This window comes from Ascaphus truei, chromosome 10 (genome assembly GCF_040206685.1).
Source record: "Ascaphus truei isolate aAscTru1 chromosome 10, aAscTru1.hap1, whole genome shotgun sequence".
Taxonomy (NCBI): Eukaryota; Metazoa; Chordata; class Amphibia; order Anura; family Ascaphidae; genus Ascaphus; species Ascaphus truei.
In genome coordinates, this window is record NC_134492.1 from 5,553,478 (window position 1) to 5,567,705 (window position 14,228).

Consider the following 14,228-nt stretch of genomic DNA (forward strand, 5'->3'; position numbering starts at 1 on the left):
GCAAAGCTTAGCAGCTAGTAATTGGTAACAGTATCTTGAGTTGGTTACATGCCATCAGATAAAGTACTGTATACTGCATTTCCTCTCCTTATTACACTGTGAATGGAAGTAATAGGATCTGTAGTAGTAAACACGATTACAACGATCCTGTAGTCTTTAAGCACTGGGGTCTGAGCAGAAATGTTTACAAAGCATCGCAGATGGTCTTTCATTGATGGGATTAATGGTTTCACAGCCATTCCCTATAGCATTAGCTGCTACTACTAAAGTGCCATGCAAAGCATTAACACAATACAGGGGTCACATTTACTGAGCCCTGCCAGGTGCTGGTTTAACTATGAACCCGTCCCTTTCATTTCATCATCGCAGCATTGTGCTTCCTGAATTCAGTCGCTGCATAAAACCAGACGATCATGTTTTGCTAAGTGCAGTTGAATTGATGCATGCACAGACTTGTACAATGCGAAACCTCAACTCCAAAAATGTGCTTACTTCAAGAATAATCCTTCATTGTACCAACATTAGCATGTATGTGTATATATATATATATATATATATATATATATATATATATATATATATATATACACACACACACACACACACACACACACACACACACACACACACACACACACATTCGCCTGTAATTCCCAGAATCCCTATAAAAGCAGGGTTGCAGACCTGTCTAAGACGTGAATGTGCTCACAAGTTGTTTATAGATATATACACACAAACACACACACACACTTCCTCCCCCCCTGATCTGACTTGTGTGTGTCCTTTTCTCTTTCTTTTCCTGCCTTTACACGCTCCCTGTTTGTTCTGCACTTTGACATGTATATGATGTTGGGTGAATAAGCATGGCCATTGTTAATATGGGGGCAACGTTAGTGAGCAGGCCCAAAGTGCTTCATGAATCTTTTCTCCCTTATCACTATGAGGAAACGCTGTTAACGCATTGTTAGCACGCTTGTCCTATCACTTGTTAACCCGTTTGTTACCCTAGTTCTGGGTTGGCAGTGCTACTGACCTTGAATCTATATATACTGTACTATTTAAAAAGTTAACAACATGGGAATAGTGTGTACCAGCACAAAGTGCTACATTACACCGTGTATAATCGCTGTAATGTGCTGCTGGTCACCCTGACAGAGAACAAGTTGAGGGGCGGAAGGCCTTATTTTTCCTTCTGTATAGTTTTCGGTTTACATACAGTAGGAAGTGGGCAGAGCAGAGCCAAGTGGCATCTTATCTGCCCTAAAATGCTGTTTCCATTTCTCTCCTACACCCACATAATGTCTCTCCCGCACCCTGGTGAATGTACAGAAAACAGAGAAGCGCAGCAGATGGAAACTCTGTATATTAGACTGGTTTCTCTGTATATTAGACTGGTTTCTCTGTATATTAGACTGGTTCCTTCGTATATTAGACTGGTTCCTTCTCATCCTAAAGAGGAGGAGAGTGTGAGAACATATAATATATCCCAAGCGTGTAAAGCAATGTCTGAGGACAGGAGCTCTCTGTGATGGAGACGAGTTTGGTATGAGATATCTGATTATTTTGATATACACTTTATGTTTGTACCACACACACTCACTCCCTCATTATTATTATTATTATTATTATTAATACTCGAAATGAAAAGTTTGAGATCCTCTGACAAGGAGATCCAGAGATCCAGCTACCTAATGAAGTGGATCTGCAGGAGACAGGCTGCCCAGCTGGTCCTGGTGGCTGGAGCACTGCACTCATTCCTCCTCCAGTGCAAGTCTCTGGGTGATGAGCTAATCTGGGAGGGAAGAGGAAAGTTGTTTGGTGCGTGGGGTGGGACAAGTACAAGGGCTGCAAGCTGCAGTCACAGTGTGTTCCTCCTCCTCCTCCTCCTCCTCTCCCAGCCCATGCTGCAAGGGCAGACATACACCACCCCGGGTCACGTGATCACACCCTCCCTATACCGTCTCCCAGGCTGGACTTCATTCATAGCTTCCCAACCTGCCTGGGCTGCACCATGCTGGCAGCACTGCCCGAGCCTGAGCGGATGGGGGACATGCTGGCACCATCACCTGTGCCTGGTACCTGCTGCAGGCTCACGGGCAAGTGACCGACAGAAGTCCCAACTTAAGGGTGAGTTGGTGCATCTCTCTCCGTGTCTGTTCCTGGCTGTTACAGGCACCAGTTAGTTATTGTGCCTTATTAAGGCAGGCTCACCTTGTTATTCAGAGGGGCACAACCATTCCCAGCACAGTAAATAGTTTGTGAAAGGGAAGTTTTTGTTGTTGAGGCACATGCAGTGAGTTAATGAGAGATACATTCATTACACTGTGCCACCTCTCCTGTGCCTGGTCTTAGCGGGGTTGATGGGGGTATTTAAATAATACCCTCCCAGGACACTGTGGTAATGACATGGGATCATGCTTAGTGTCTGTCTGCTCTGTCATAAATTACTTAAGCTTTGCCCTGGCAAAGTCCCGTTGATGAGTAACTCCCCAACAGATTAACTCGTCATTGCTAAAGGGACCTGCAATTTACAGTATTAATCTGCAAGAAATATTAATCAGGAATCCCTACTGATCAGGGCACAGATCAGCTCATTATCTGCCTGTTATTATACCAGGGTCACGTTACAGAAAGTCTCACATCTCTTATAACTGAACCACAATGTTCAGCTAGAGAGGAAATTCTCATTTGTATTGCAGAATCTCACTGAGGTATATAGGGCTTTTTCTGTTCTGCATAACTGAAATACGTAAAGAGAAACAGTATAGTATAATAAATCTACATGAAAAGTCAGTAGAATTGTATTTTATTATTGAATATGCACTTTGCCTTTGTGGCTTTGCAAGAATACCTATCCAACGTAACCTCTGCATATTCTGATCAAGGGGGTACAAAGGCTTGGAAAAGGACCACTTATGCTGTACATTTAGATGGATAACAGCACGCACACCTGCAGCATGATTAGTATCAGTATTTGTATGTCCCTCTAATTTTTACGGAGGTTAACTCTTTTGGCTGGCTTTAGCAAGCGTGGGGCCCTGTGCAAACATATATTGTTCACACACGTACACGCACTCTCAATACAGTATATTTTGTACTACAATTCTTGCAGATATATATATACATAGGTGCACATTTACTGACACACATATATATATTATAATATATATATATTATATTATAATATATATATATATATATATATATATATATAACACATGGAGACATAGACACATATAAATGCATACAAACACACTAACAAAAGACAGTCATGCGCCCACACAATATATATATATATATATATATATATATATATATATATATATATATATATATATATATATATATATATATATATATAAGACCTGCCTAAGACATGCAGATGACCATACAGTTGTATTTACATACATATATATATATATATGTGGGGTTGATTTTACTGGGAATGCAAGAGAGGCTATGGGATAGGCTAAACCATAATACTGAGTTAAGTTATGGTGAGTAAAAAAAGTGACAAAAACCCTCCACAGGAAAGCAAATATAGCTGTATGCTCATCTGCATGTCTTAGGCAGGTCTGCAACCCCGCCTTTCCCCATTATCACCCAGCATACAGCACTTCCACTGCAGCAAGGGATTCTGGGAAATGATATGCAAATGAGCACACAGTGTCACTTTTTGCCTCAATAACCATTTTTAACATGGTTCCCTATAGGCTTAAGCTTGCTGCATGGTCACAGCTTTGAGCACAGCCAGGGTTAAGGTGCATACCCAGAAAACCACCCACAGACAGCTGTTTCGACCTTGATGGGTCTCATCAGTGTGGGGTTGATTTTACTGGGAATGCAAGAGAGGCTATATATATATATATATATATATATATATATATATATATATATATATATATATATATATATATATATATAAAGCAACTGTAAATATTCATGTATACTCATTTGCATGTCTTAGACAGGTCTGCAACATACATATATACATGCATACATAGAGAGATAGAGACTGATGCATGTATGATTGTATATATGTATGCATGTCTTTATTTGTATAGTGCCATTAATGTACATAGTGCTTCACAGCAGTAATAGTTACAATCATACAATACATAAATAAAACAAAGGGAAGAAGTGCTTCAGACTTAAAAGTAACATTTAGGAAAAGGAGTCCCTGCTCTGAAGAGCTTACAATCTAATATATATATATATATATATATATATATATACTGTATATATACTGTATATAGTACACAGACATACATGCTTAGGCACATATTCATGTCTATACACATGCTCACATATATTGACACTCATATATGCACAGACATACAGTATATTGCATACACATTTGTACATGGTTAGATATCCATGTTTAACCATATATAAATACATTGACACCTATGCAGACAAACAAATACTGCACATACAGTACTTAGGGCCCATACTTGCACTTCCATAGACATCAATGCATATAAATACATACTTTACATACACATTATATGGACATTCATATACAAAGACACTCATAACTATACATACATAGGTGCCATGCATACACAAATAGCCACTTATGTATAAGCATACATCATATAGTCATATTTTGCAATGCATATATATATATATATATATATACAGGCACTGGGGCACACGCCTGCAGAAAGACACTCATGATGTATATACATATATAGGTGCCCCTGCATACAAATACATACATATACATACACACACACACACATATATATATATATATATATATATATACATATATATATATATATATACATATATATATATATATATATATATATATATATATATATATATATATATACACACACATACAGACACACACACACACACACACACATATATAGGTGTCAAATAGAGGCATGCATATACATAGCATACACATATAGACATTTCTATGTGCATATAGATAGTCGTGAACAAATACAGACATATGTTTGACCCTCAGAAGACCGCGGGAGGCACACAGGCAGAAACTGCTTCCCATCCCCCCCAGGCATTAAATATCACCAGCGACTGGGGCTGAGAGAGGTGCTGGCAAAGGAGGAGTTACCACACAGCTTGACGGCAGCAATGGCTCCCTCTTGTGGTCAGGCAACTGGAGGAAACCAAAACCAGCGAGCTTATTTACCAGACAACTAGCAGGTAAACACGCAGGGTGCCACACGTGGGGCCCCATGTGTAGCTCGCGTAGCCACCTGGCACTAAAAAGTTACAGCAAATGAAGGTTAACCTATTTAGACTCGGGCATTTGATTCAACTGGTGGGAACTGTGTCATTGGACGGCCCATCAATGTCAGTGCCACGAATAAAAGGTATAATTATTAACGTGGCACGTCCCTCGGATTTATCTCACGGGATCACAAACCACTGCCTCTAACTTTCCAGGGTGTGGATCCGAGATAAATACTCCCGGCTCTTTTGGCAAGTGAGTGACTGCCAGTGACTCACCGATCGCAAACGTGATCATGTTCAAGCAAACCAGAGGAGAAATGTGTCTGCTACATCGTTTCAGTCCATGTCCCGGCCCCGCCAGCTTCTCTTGTGTAGGAGGAGGACAATTCAAAAAGAAAACTCCCATGTAACCGTCTTGTACAGAACGCCTCCACATGAAAGTGTCTCCAGCTGCACACATTACAAAACATTTCTACTTTGATATGTATTTGAGTGTGTTTGTGGGGCAGGAGTGCATATATGTGTTTATATAATCTTGAAAATGGGTCCTGTGAGCAGGGCCGCCAACAGAAATGGTGGGGCCCGGGGCGCCAGTACCCTTTGTCCCCCCCTGTTGGCGGCACTGCCTGTGAGAGCCGAAACGTTGAGTGATAAACTCATATTGGAGGGAGTCGCTTTCCTTCCATCTGCCCATTTATCCTTCCAGGGACGGAGCGCACCCCGTGGTTTTCCATTAGTGAGTGCCCTGTCTTCTGTGATATATATATCTCTATATATATGTTGTGTGTGTGTGTGTATGTGTATATACAAAGACATGCAGATGTTTAATCTACATTAAATATTCTCGTTTAGTTACACTCACTATAGTCTAATGTAAATTTCAGTATTCTAGGATGTATTTAGGCCCCGGTGGATAATGCAGAATAAAGTTGGAAAGATCTAAAAGAAACATCCTAAAGGAATTTATAGAATCGCCTCCACATTACCACTCCATTCTGGTTTTTTATTTTGTTATAGAGAAACCTCCCTACGAGACGCGAAAATTAAGGCCTTTGTCGCAAGGCTCTAAATTTGAACTTCTTTTTAAAGCCACAATATTTCAAGGCCTACAATCATCCAAAAAACGTGAAGTCAAAACTGTGCTGTAACCACTCATCTCATGGGCACAGCATGCTCTCAAAAGCTTTTATTGTGCTTATTCTTCTTCAATGCCAGCGCTCCCTTAGAGACACTAATACAAACCGTCTTCGTGCTGAAATTTCTCGGAGAGGCTCACTTCTTCTTTCTACATTTCTTTCATGATTAAGTGAGTATAGTGAATTAGGAAGAAATTCTTAGGTCACTCTGAATTTTTTTCCCCAAAGGGATTGAACCCTTAAAATAAAATTATTTTGAGTTGTACATATAGACCAGTGCTGGGTAACCTCAGTCCTCAAGGGCCACCAACAGGTCAGGTTTTAAGGCTATCCCTGCTTCAGCACAGGTCTTCAACTGAGCCACTGATTGAGCCACCTGTGCAGAAGCAGGGATATCCTGAAAACCTGACCTGTTGATGGCCCTTGAGGACTGAAGTTGCTCCTCCTGACACAGAGTGTTGCAGATATGTCAACTTTCACTGATCTTTAGCATTGCCTCACATAGGGGGTTATGCACAAAGCAGTGATAAGTGTTTTTAAGTGAGATAAATGCCTTTATGGCGCATTTTTTTTTAGCAATGACTGTGTTTTGATGATAAAAAGCCTTTTAAGCGCGATACTGCAGTGTTATCATTGCTTTGTGAATCGCGCTGCACGCAATATTGAGAAATAAAACGTGGCTAATCTCACAGAATTTAAGTGGCTAATCTCACAGGATAATAAGAACGTGGCTAATCTCACAGGAGAATGCTGCCTCGTATCATTCAATCCGTGACATACAGGAGACAAGCCAGATCTGCTCCCGCTGCCACGTCACAGTGGCCAGATCTGCACCCGCTGCCACGTCACAGTGGCCAGATCTGCACCTGCATGCCACGTCACAGTGGCCAGATCTGCACCCGCATGCCACGTCACAGTGGCCAGATCTGCACCCGCATGCCACGTCACAGTGGCCAGATCTGCACCCGCATGCCACGTCACAGTGGCCAGATCTGCACCCGCTGCCACGTCACAGTGGCCAGATCTGCACCCGCTGCCACGTCACAGTGGCCAGATCTGCACCCGCTGCCACGTCACAGTGGCCAGATCTGCACCCGCTGCCACGTCACAGTGGCCAGATCTGCACCCGCTGCCACGTCACAGTGGAAGACCGACTGTAAATTATTTTGTCTGGATATAGAGATTTTAGTAAAATGAAAAACAGTTGAAAGTAAGAAGCCAGTTAATCATTTAAATCTCTCCGCAACTAATAGCCAATGTGAGTCTCATTCTGTTGTGTGTTTGTGTGTGTGTGCACAATTCACAATGCGAGTCCCATTCTGTTGTGTGTGTGTGTGTGTGTGTGTGTGTGTGCACCTCACAATGGGATTCCCATTCTGGTGTGTGTGTGTGTGTGTGTGTGTGTGTGCACACAAAGCGAGTCCCATTCTGTTGTGTGTGTGTGTGTGTGTGCACCTCACAATGGGATTCCCATTCTGGTGTGTGTGTGCACATCACAAAGCGAGTCTCATTCGGTTGTGTGTGTGTGTGCGCATTTCACAATGGGAATCCCATTCTGTTGTGTGTGTGTGTATCTCACAATGGGAATCCCATTCTGTTGTGTGTGTGTATCTCACAATGGGAATCCCATTCTGTTGTGTGTGTGTATCTCACAATGGGAATCCCATTCTGTTGTGTGTGTGTATCTCACAATGGGAGTCCCATTCTGTTTTTGTGTGTGTGTGTGTGCGCATCTCACAGTGCGAGTCCCAATCTGTTGTGTGTGTGTGTATGCATCTCACAATGCGAGTCCCATTCTGTGTTTGTGTGTGTGTAGATCTCACAATGCGAGTCCCATTCTGTTGTGTGTGTGTGTGTGTACATCTCACTGTGCGAGTCCCATTCTGTGTGTGTGTGTGTGTGTGTGTGTGTGTGTGTGCATCTCACAATGCGAGTCCCATTCTGTGTGTGTGTGTGTGTGTGTGCATCTCACAATGCGAGTCCCATTCTGTGTGTGTGTGTGTGTGTACATCTCACAATGCGAGTCCCATTCTGTGTGTGTGTGGGTACATCTCACAATGCGAGTCCCATTCTGTGTTTGTGTGTGTGTACATCTCACAATGCGAGTCCCATTCTGTGTGTGTGTGTACATCTCACAATGCAAGTCCCATTCTGTGTGTGTGTGTGTACATCTCACAATGCGAGTCCCATTCTGTGTGTGTGTGTACATCTCACAGTGCGAGTCCCATTCTGTGTGTGTGTGTGTGTACATCTCACAATGCGAGTCCCATTCTGTGTGTGTGTGTGTGTGTTTGTGTGTGTGTACATCTCACAATGCGAGTCCCATTCTGTGTTTGTGTGTGTGTGTGTGTACCTAATTACCCCTGCTGTGTCGAGTGGGAGATGAGAAGGCAGATATGTGCTTGTTTGTGTATATTTTACAGCCTTCTGTCTTTGACAGGTCACCAATTAGAGATAAATAAAATTGGAGCCAGCCGCCTCCCTTGAAGTTCTGCGCATTAAAGCCGAGTTTAACAAAACCCCTCATGAAAGACGGTCATGTTAAAGAATTAACAATATGAGCTTAATTTCACTCATTTCTGAATAATCTTTATGCATTGCTAACACAATAATAATAATTATTTAAAAAAATGTAAGGCCTACTTCACTGAGTATATATATACAAATATTATTTTATTATATCATAATTAAAAGTCTATAATGTGGACAAGCAGCATGAGATAACACAAAATAATAATGGCTGCGTTTCAGCCTTACAAGCCTTTCATCCTCCGGCCTTAAGGCCGTAACGCAGCCATTATTATTTTGTGTTATCTCATGCTGCTTGTCCACTTTATAGACTTTTAATTATGATATAATAAAATAATATTTTTATATAAATAGAAGTGTGGTACACCTTTTTTTTGCATAGACTGGAAGTGTAGGTTTGTGTGAGGCACACACGGTTTACCTGAACCCGTGATGCTCCTGTGTGCAGGTGAGCAGTGCCATTGTCCACATGTTATTGTAGCACAACACTTTCGGTATACGAGTTTCCCTGGTTATTTTCTAAGCATTCCTGCTGCCTAGGTATGCCGGCCAAGTGCTGTCACCTTAAAGTTACTGTCCAGTTCCAGTATGTAGGACTGGTATTGGTTCTTTTGGGGCCTAAAGGGGACTGCGTCTTTAAGAAGTACTGAATAAAATACTTAGGCAAACTCCATGCAGACGCACATCTCACATGTTGGTGTGCTTTTCATACATTCATATCTTTTTACTAATACCATATACATAAACATAGGAATTTAATTCTTGCCAGACCGCACCTGCAAGGTGAGTCATAGGTGGTTTGAATCATTTGAAATACTGAATATAGGTTGTAATAGGATATTGGTTGTAATTTGTTATTGATTGTAATCAATAATTATGCCCCTTTACAAAGCATTAGTAAGGCCACACCTTGAGTATGGAGTACAATTTGGGGCGCCACTCCTTAGAAAAGACATTATGGAATTAGAGAGAGTGCAGAGAAGAGCCACCAAATGAATAAAGGGGATGGACAATCTAACTTATGAGAGGCCAAATTAGATTTATTTACATTAGAAAAGAGGCATCTAAGGCCGAGTCCCCGGTGACCGCTGCAGTGCCCGATACGGCGTGCTCGCGACACACCAGAGCACAGCACTCTATGGGACAAACCCCAGTCGCCGTGTGTGTGTGGGCGCGCAAAACGCGATGATGCGACCGCTGGCAGGGAAGATAAGAATTTTGTCTTCCCTTGCAACAACGCAATCACATGGTCGGCGTGTGCCCCCCCATGCCCTCTGTCATGGCCACCGTCCCCCCAGTCATGGCGGCGCCCCCACGCTTCCCATCGCTCCCCCGCACATCGCGGCTTTAATCTGTGCACGCGCCGCCAGGCACTCTGATGCACGTGCAGCCGGGACACTGGGGCGCAGCCTAAGCGGGGATATGATAACTATATACAAATATATTCGGGTACAGTACAGGAGCTTTCAAAATAGCTATTCATCCCACGGGCAGTACTAAGTACTCGGGGGCATCCCTTAAGGTTAGAGGAAAGGCAGTTACAATGTGGGATTCATTACCCATGGAGGCTGTGATGGCAGATACAATAGATTCGTTTAAAAAAAAGGTTGGACGTCTTTTTAGAAAGGAAAGGCATACAGGGATATACCAAATAAGTAAACATGGGAAGGATGTTGATCCTGGGAGTTATCCGATTGTCATTATTTGGGGTCAGGAAGAAGGAATTTATTTTCCCCCTAATGAGATATCATTGGATGATGTGTCACTGGGGTTTTTTGTTTGCCTTCCTCTGGATCAATATAGTGTAAATACAAATATAGGATAAGTATCTGTTGTCTAAATTTAGCATAGATTGAACTTGATGTCTTTTTTCAACCTCATCTACTATGTAACTATGTAACTATGTAACTATGTAACTATGTAACTATGTAACTATGTAACTATGTAACTAGATCTACATTTGGGTTCTTTATAAACCGTGCACAGTCTTTTCAGAACACAAAAGTATCCTAATCAGATGTGTAGTAAATATCCTGTTGTAGTGAGATATATATTGAGATATTTATTCCCAGGACTCGTGTGGAGTGTAAAACACGCATAAAAATAAATGGGAATATAGGGGAAGACTAATGAATGATGCATGCTGTTATATCCTTCATTCATGTGTCCAAATCTATTCCGCTGTAACTGGTGTGAGTGGAAACTAGTACAAGGTTCTGACACCGGCGCCCTGCGGACTCTCCTGCTAATGTCACACCAGTGGCTTAGGCAGCTAAGTGCAATGTGTCACTCTGACACTCACTTGTAAGTTAAAGTAATGTAAACATATATATATGGCACAGATATTATAAACGCCTGTTTTTTTAAACATACAATCATTTATAAAGTCTTTAAATGTATCTAAAAGGACATTGCAATGAGCTTGTGGCCCTTCTACACCCCCATGTTTTCTCATCTGGCCTCTTCGGAGAACTGGAGGTAGAGCCGTGCCCCTATACAAAGTGGAGACCCCTTAGGAGATATATATATGATGGGTCTGCGGCCCTGGGGTATAACCACAGTATACACTGCTCAGGGATAATCAGATGAATGACATCAGCACATTGTAACATGCCCTGATGGGAAAGGTAACCGTGTGTGATAAACACAACGCAGAAGGAACGTGACGGGCAAGAACGAGGCTACTTCCTAACTGGCCCAACTTTCAAATACAGAAATGTTCAACAATGTAAAAATGAGGGACATGGTTCTGAAAGGGTGTGTTATAATCAGTGTTACAGGCTCTTCTATTTCCAAGCTAAAGTGAATGCACACTCCCGAAAGCACCACTCCGAATAGGTACAATGCTGTGAATGCTGCAATAGAACCTCGTGCTGCCATCACTGTGCAGTCTGAACCAAGGAAATGTTTCTATCTCAAGGATTCGTTCCTGAATGCAAATAATATAGTGGGAAATCTTTCAAAAAAATAACGTCTTTTTCAAAAGCATGATTAGATGGATCTTTATTTAGTTACAATATTGGAGTATCTTTCACTATTTTTGGCATAGTCCGTAAATATCCATTCCATCTGGATTAAATACTGGAATATCAATATGAATTCTGATCTCCACCGCATGATCCCATTGCAAGTTCTTTACAAATGTATTGCAGATCCCTCTGCGAGTAAAGGAGGATAACAAACTGTTTATATCTATAGGGTAAGGTAGCTGAACGACATACAGTACATCCCTCATACAAATGAGAAATTGGAGCTAACTGGGGAGGCAGAATGGGCTGCAGAACGTCCTCTCCCCTCACCCCCCTCACCCCCGGGATACATCTCCTTATCACAGGATTCCTGGCTAGATAGGACATGTTTGTTCTGCTCTGCAGCCCACACTAGTAACCGCTGCTCTCCTGGTGTTTAGAAGGGATTAGAAGAAATTAGAGGTGGCACATTAAGTTTGCAACTGTCACTATTGTCTTGATTTAAAAGGGTTTGATGTGTAATTATGCTTGCCATCGCTATATACTGCAACATGTTCATTTTAGAATACACGTGCGGGTGTGGTCAACAAATGATGCATTGGTAGAAATCCTTGACCGGTATATGTGTGCTTTGTCTCTCCCTCAGGATGCGAGGCCCTTCTTCAGGATGAACATCTGTCATTATGATAAGCGCATGGACTTTTTCTACAATCAGACCAACTCTCAGACAGAGGACGACTGGTCCGGGACAAAGCTCGTCGTCGTCTTGTGCTTTGGAGCATTTTGCTGCTTCTTCATTTTCGTCTCGAACTCGTTGGTCATAGCCGCAGTGGTTAAAAACAAACGATTTCACTACCCATTCTACTATCTGCTCGCCAACTTAGCCGCCGCAGACTTTTTTGCCGGGATTGCCTACGTGTTCCTAATGTTCCATACTGGGCCCGTGTCTAAAACGCTAACTGTCCACCGATGGTTCTTGCGTCAAGGTCTTCTGGACACTAGTATGTCCGCATCACTGGCTAATCTATTTGTCATAGCGGTCGAGAGACACATGTCCATCATGCGAATGAGACTTCACAGCAACCTTACGAAAAGAAGGGTGACTTGTCTAATTTTACTGGTCTGGGTTATTGCCATTTTTATGGGTGCTGTACCCACCCTGGGCTGGAACTGTATCTGCAACATCACAACCTGCTCCTCTCTGGCCCCCATATATAGCAGGAGTTATCTAACTTTCTGGACAGTCTCAAACTTGGCTGTCTTTTTCATCATGGTGGTGGTATACCTGAGAATCTACATCTACGTCAAGAGGAAAACCAATGTCTTGTCTCCTCACACCACTGGGTCGATAAGTCGGAGAAGGACGCCAATAAAACTGATGAAGACCGTTATGGCGGTTTTAGGTAAGAATATATTGTATGATCAGTATCACAAAGACATTGAACTAGACAGGCAAGAAATCAGATATATTAATGCAAATACTGGAACCTATTTACGCATAATCACATACTTGTATATCACACGGATGGCCCTGGCAGAAACAATAGTGACAATAGTAGCAAAAACTAGAAGAAGCAGGTTTTAATATTTCACTGATCCTGTGACTTGATTTTGCAAATTTGATCATTTTACAGGTTACTGATGCATGTCAGAACGATGGACCTGTGATGAATCCATTCTTCAGTCCCCTATTGAGTATTCTGTAAAACGGTCCTCCCCGTGCTGGAGAAGATTATAGTCCTGTTTATAGTTTATAAGCAGACAAATCTCCAGCACTGGCAAGACAGTTTAACAGTATATTAAAGGTGGCTCTCAAAGCCTAATTGTTACTATTTGTGGCACCGTAGGATACTATTTTAGATACAGATTGTATGAGGCCAGTCACTTATACAAAGTGGGCCCTTCCTATAGTGCTCGATCCTGCAGGTAACACACAGCACTGGGAGAAACGTGAGTTCTACTCACAATCAGGGGTTTCACTCACAGTGCTTTTTGGGCATCACCTTTCACCAGTAAAGTGACATAAACAAGAGTGTTTTAGTTGCCATAAACTGCAGCAGATGCTATCTTGTGTGTCTCTCGTGGCTTTTATCTTGTTTCTCTGTAAGAAGCCCTAACATTTTCCTGCAGCAGTTCTACACTTTAATTGTTATACATGGCACTAATTAAGGGACACATTCCAGAGTCATCACACCCATCTGAAAAGTCATTTATTATGTATGAATGTTGATATCTTCTGCTTGTTATGTCTTCCCAAACAATACATTGTGGTCGCTTTCCATACCCAGTTTTTATTCATCATGGGTTAGGCTAGAGGCACAAATTATACTAAAAGCTTTAAAAAACAACGAAAATAAGCCCTAATGTATGTCATCAATTTCAT

At 41.9% G+C, this 14,228-nt stretch overlaps 1 protein-coding gene across 1 annotated transcript in view; it reads left to right on the plus strand.

The window, feature by feature from the left end:
* The first annotated feature begins 1,876 nt into the window (after positions 1 to 1,876).
* LPAR3 (lysophosphatidic acid receptor 3) overlaps positions 1,877 to 14,228 on the plus strand; it is a 57,067-nt gene continuing 44,715 nt past the window's right edge. Inside the window, exons 1-2 of the mRNA XM_075615652.1 lie at positions 1,877 to 2,127; positions 12,492 to 13,248. Coding sequence (XP_075471767.1) covers positions 12,513 to 13,248 — 736 coding nt within the window. The 5' untranslated portion in view covers positions 1,877 to 2,127; positions 12,492 to 12,512. The remainder of the gene's footprint in view (positions 2,128 to 12,491; positions 13,249 to 14,228) is intronic.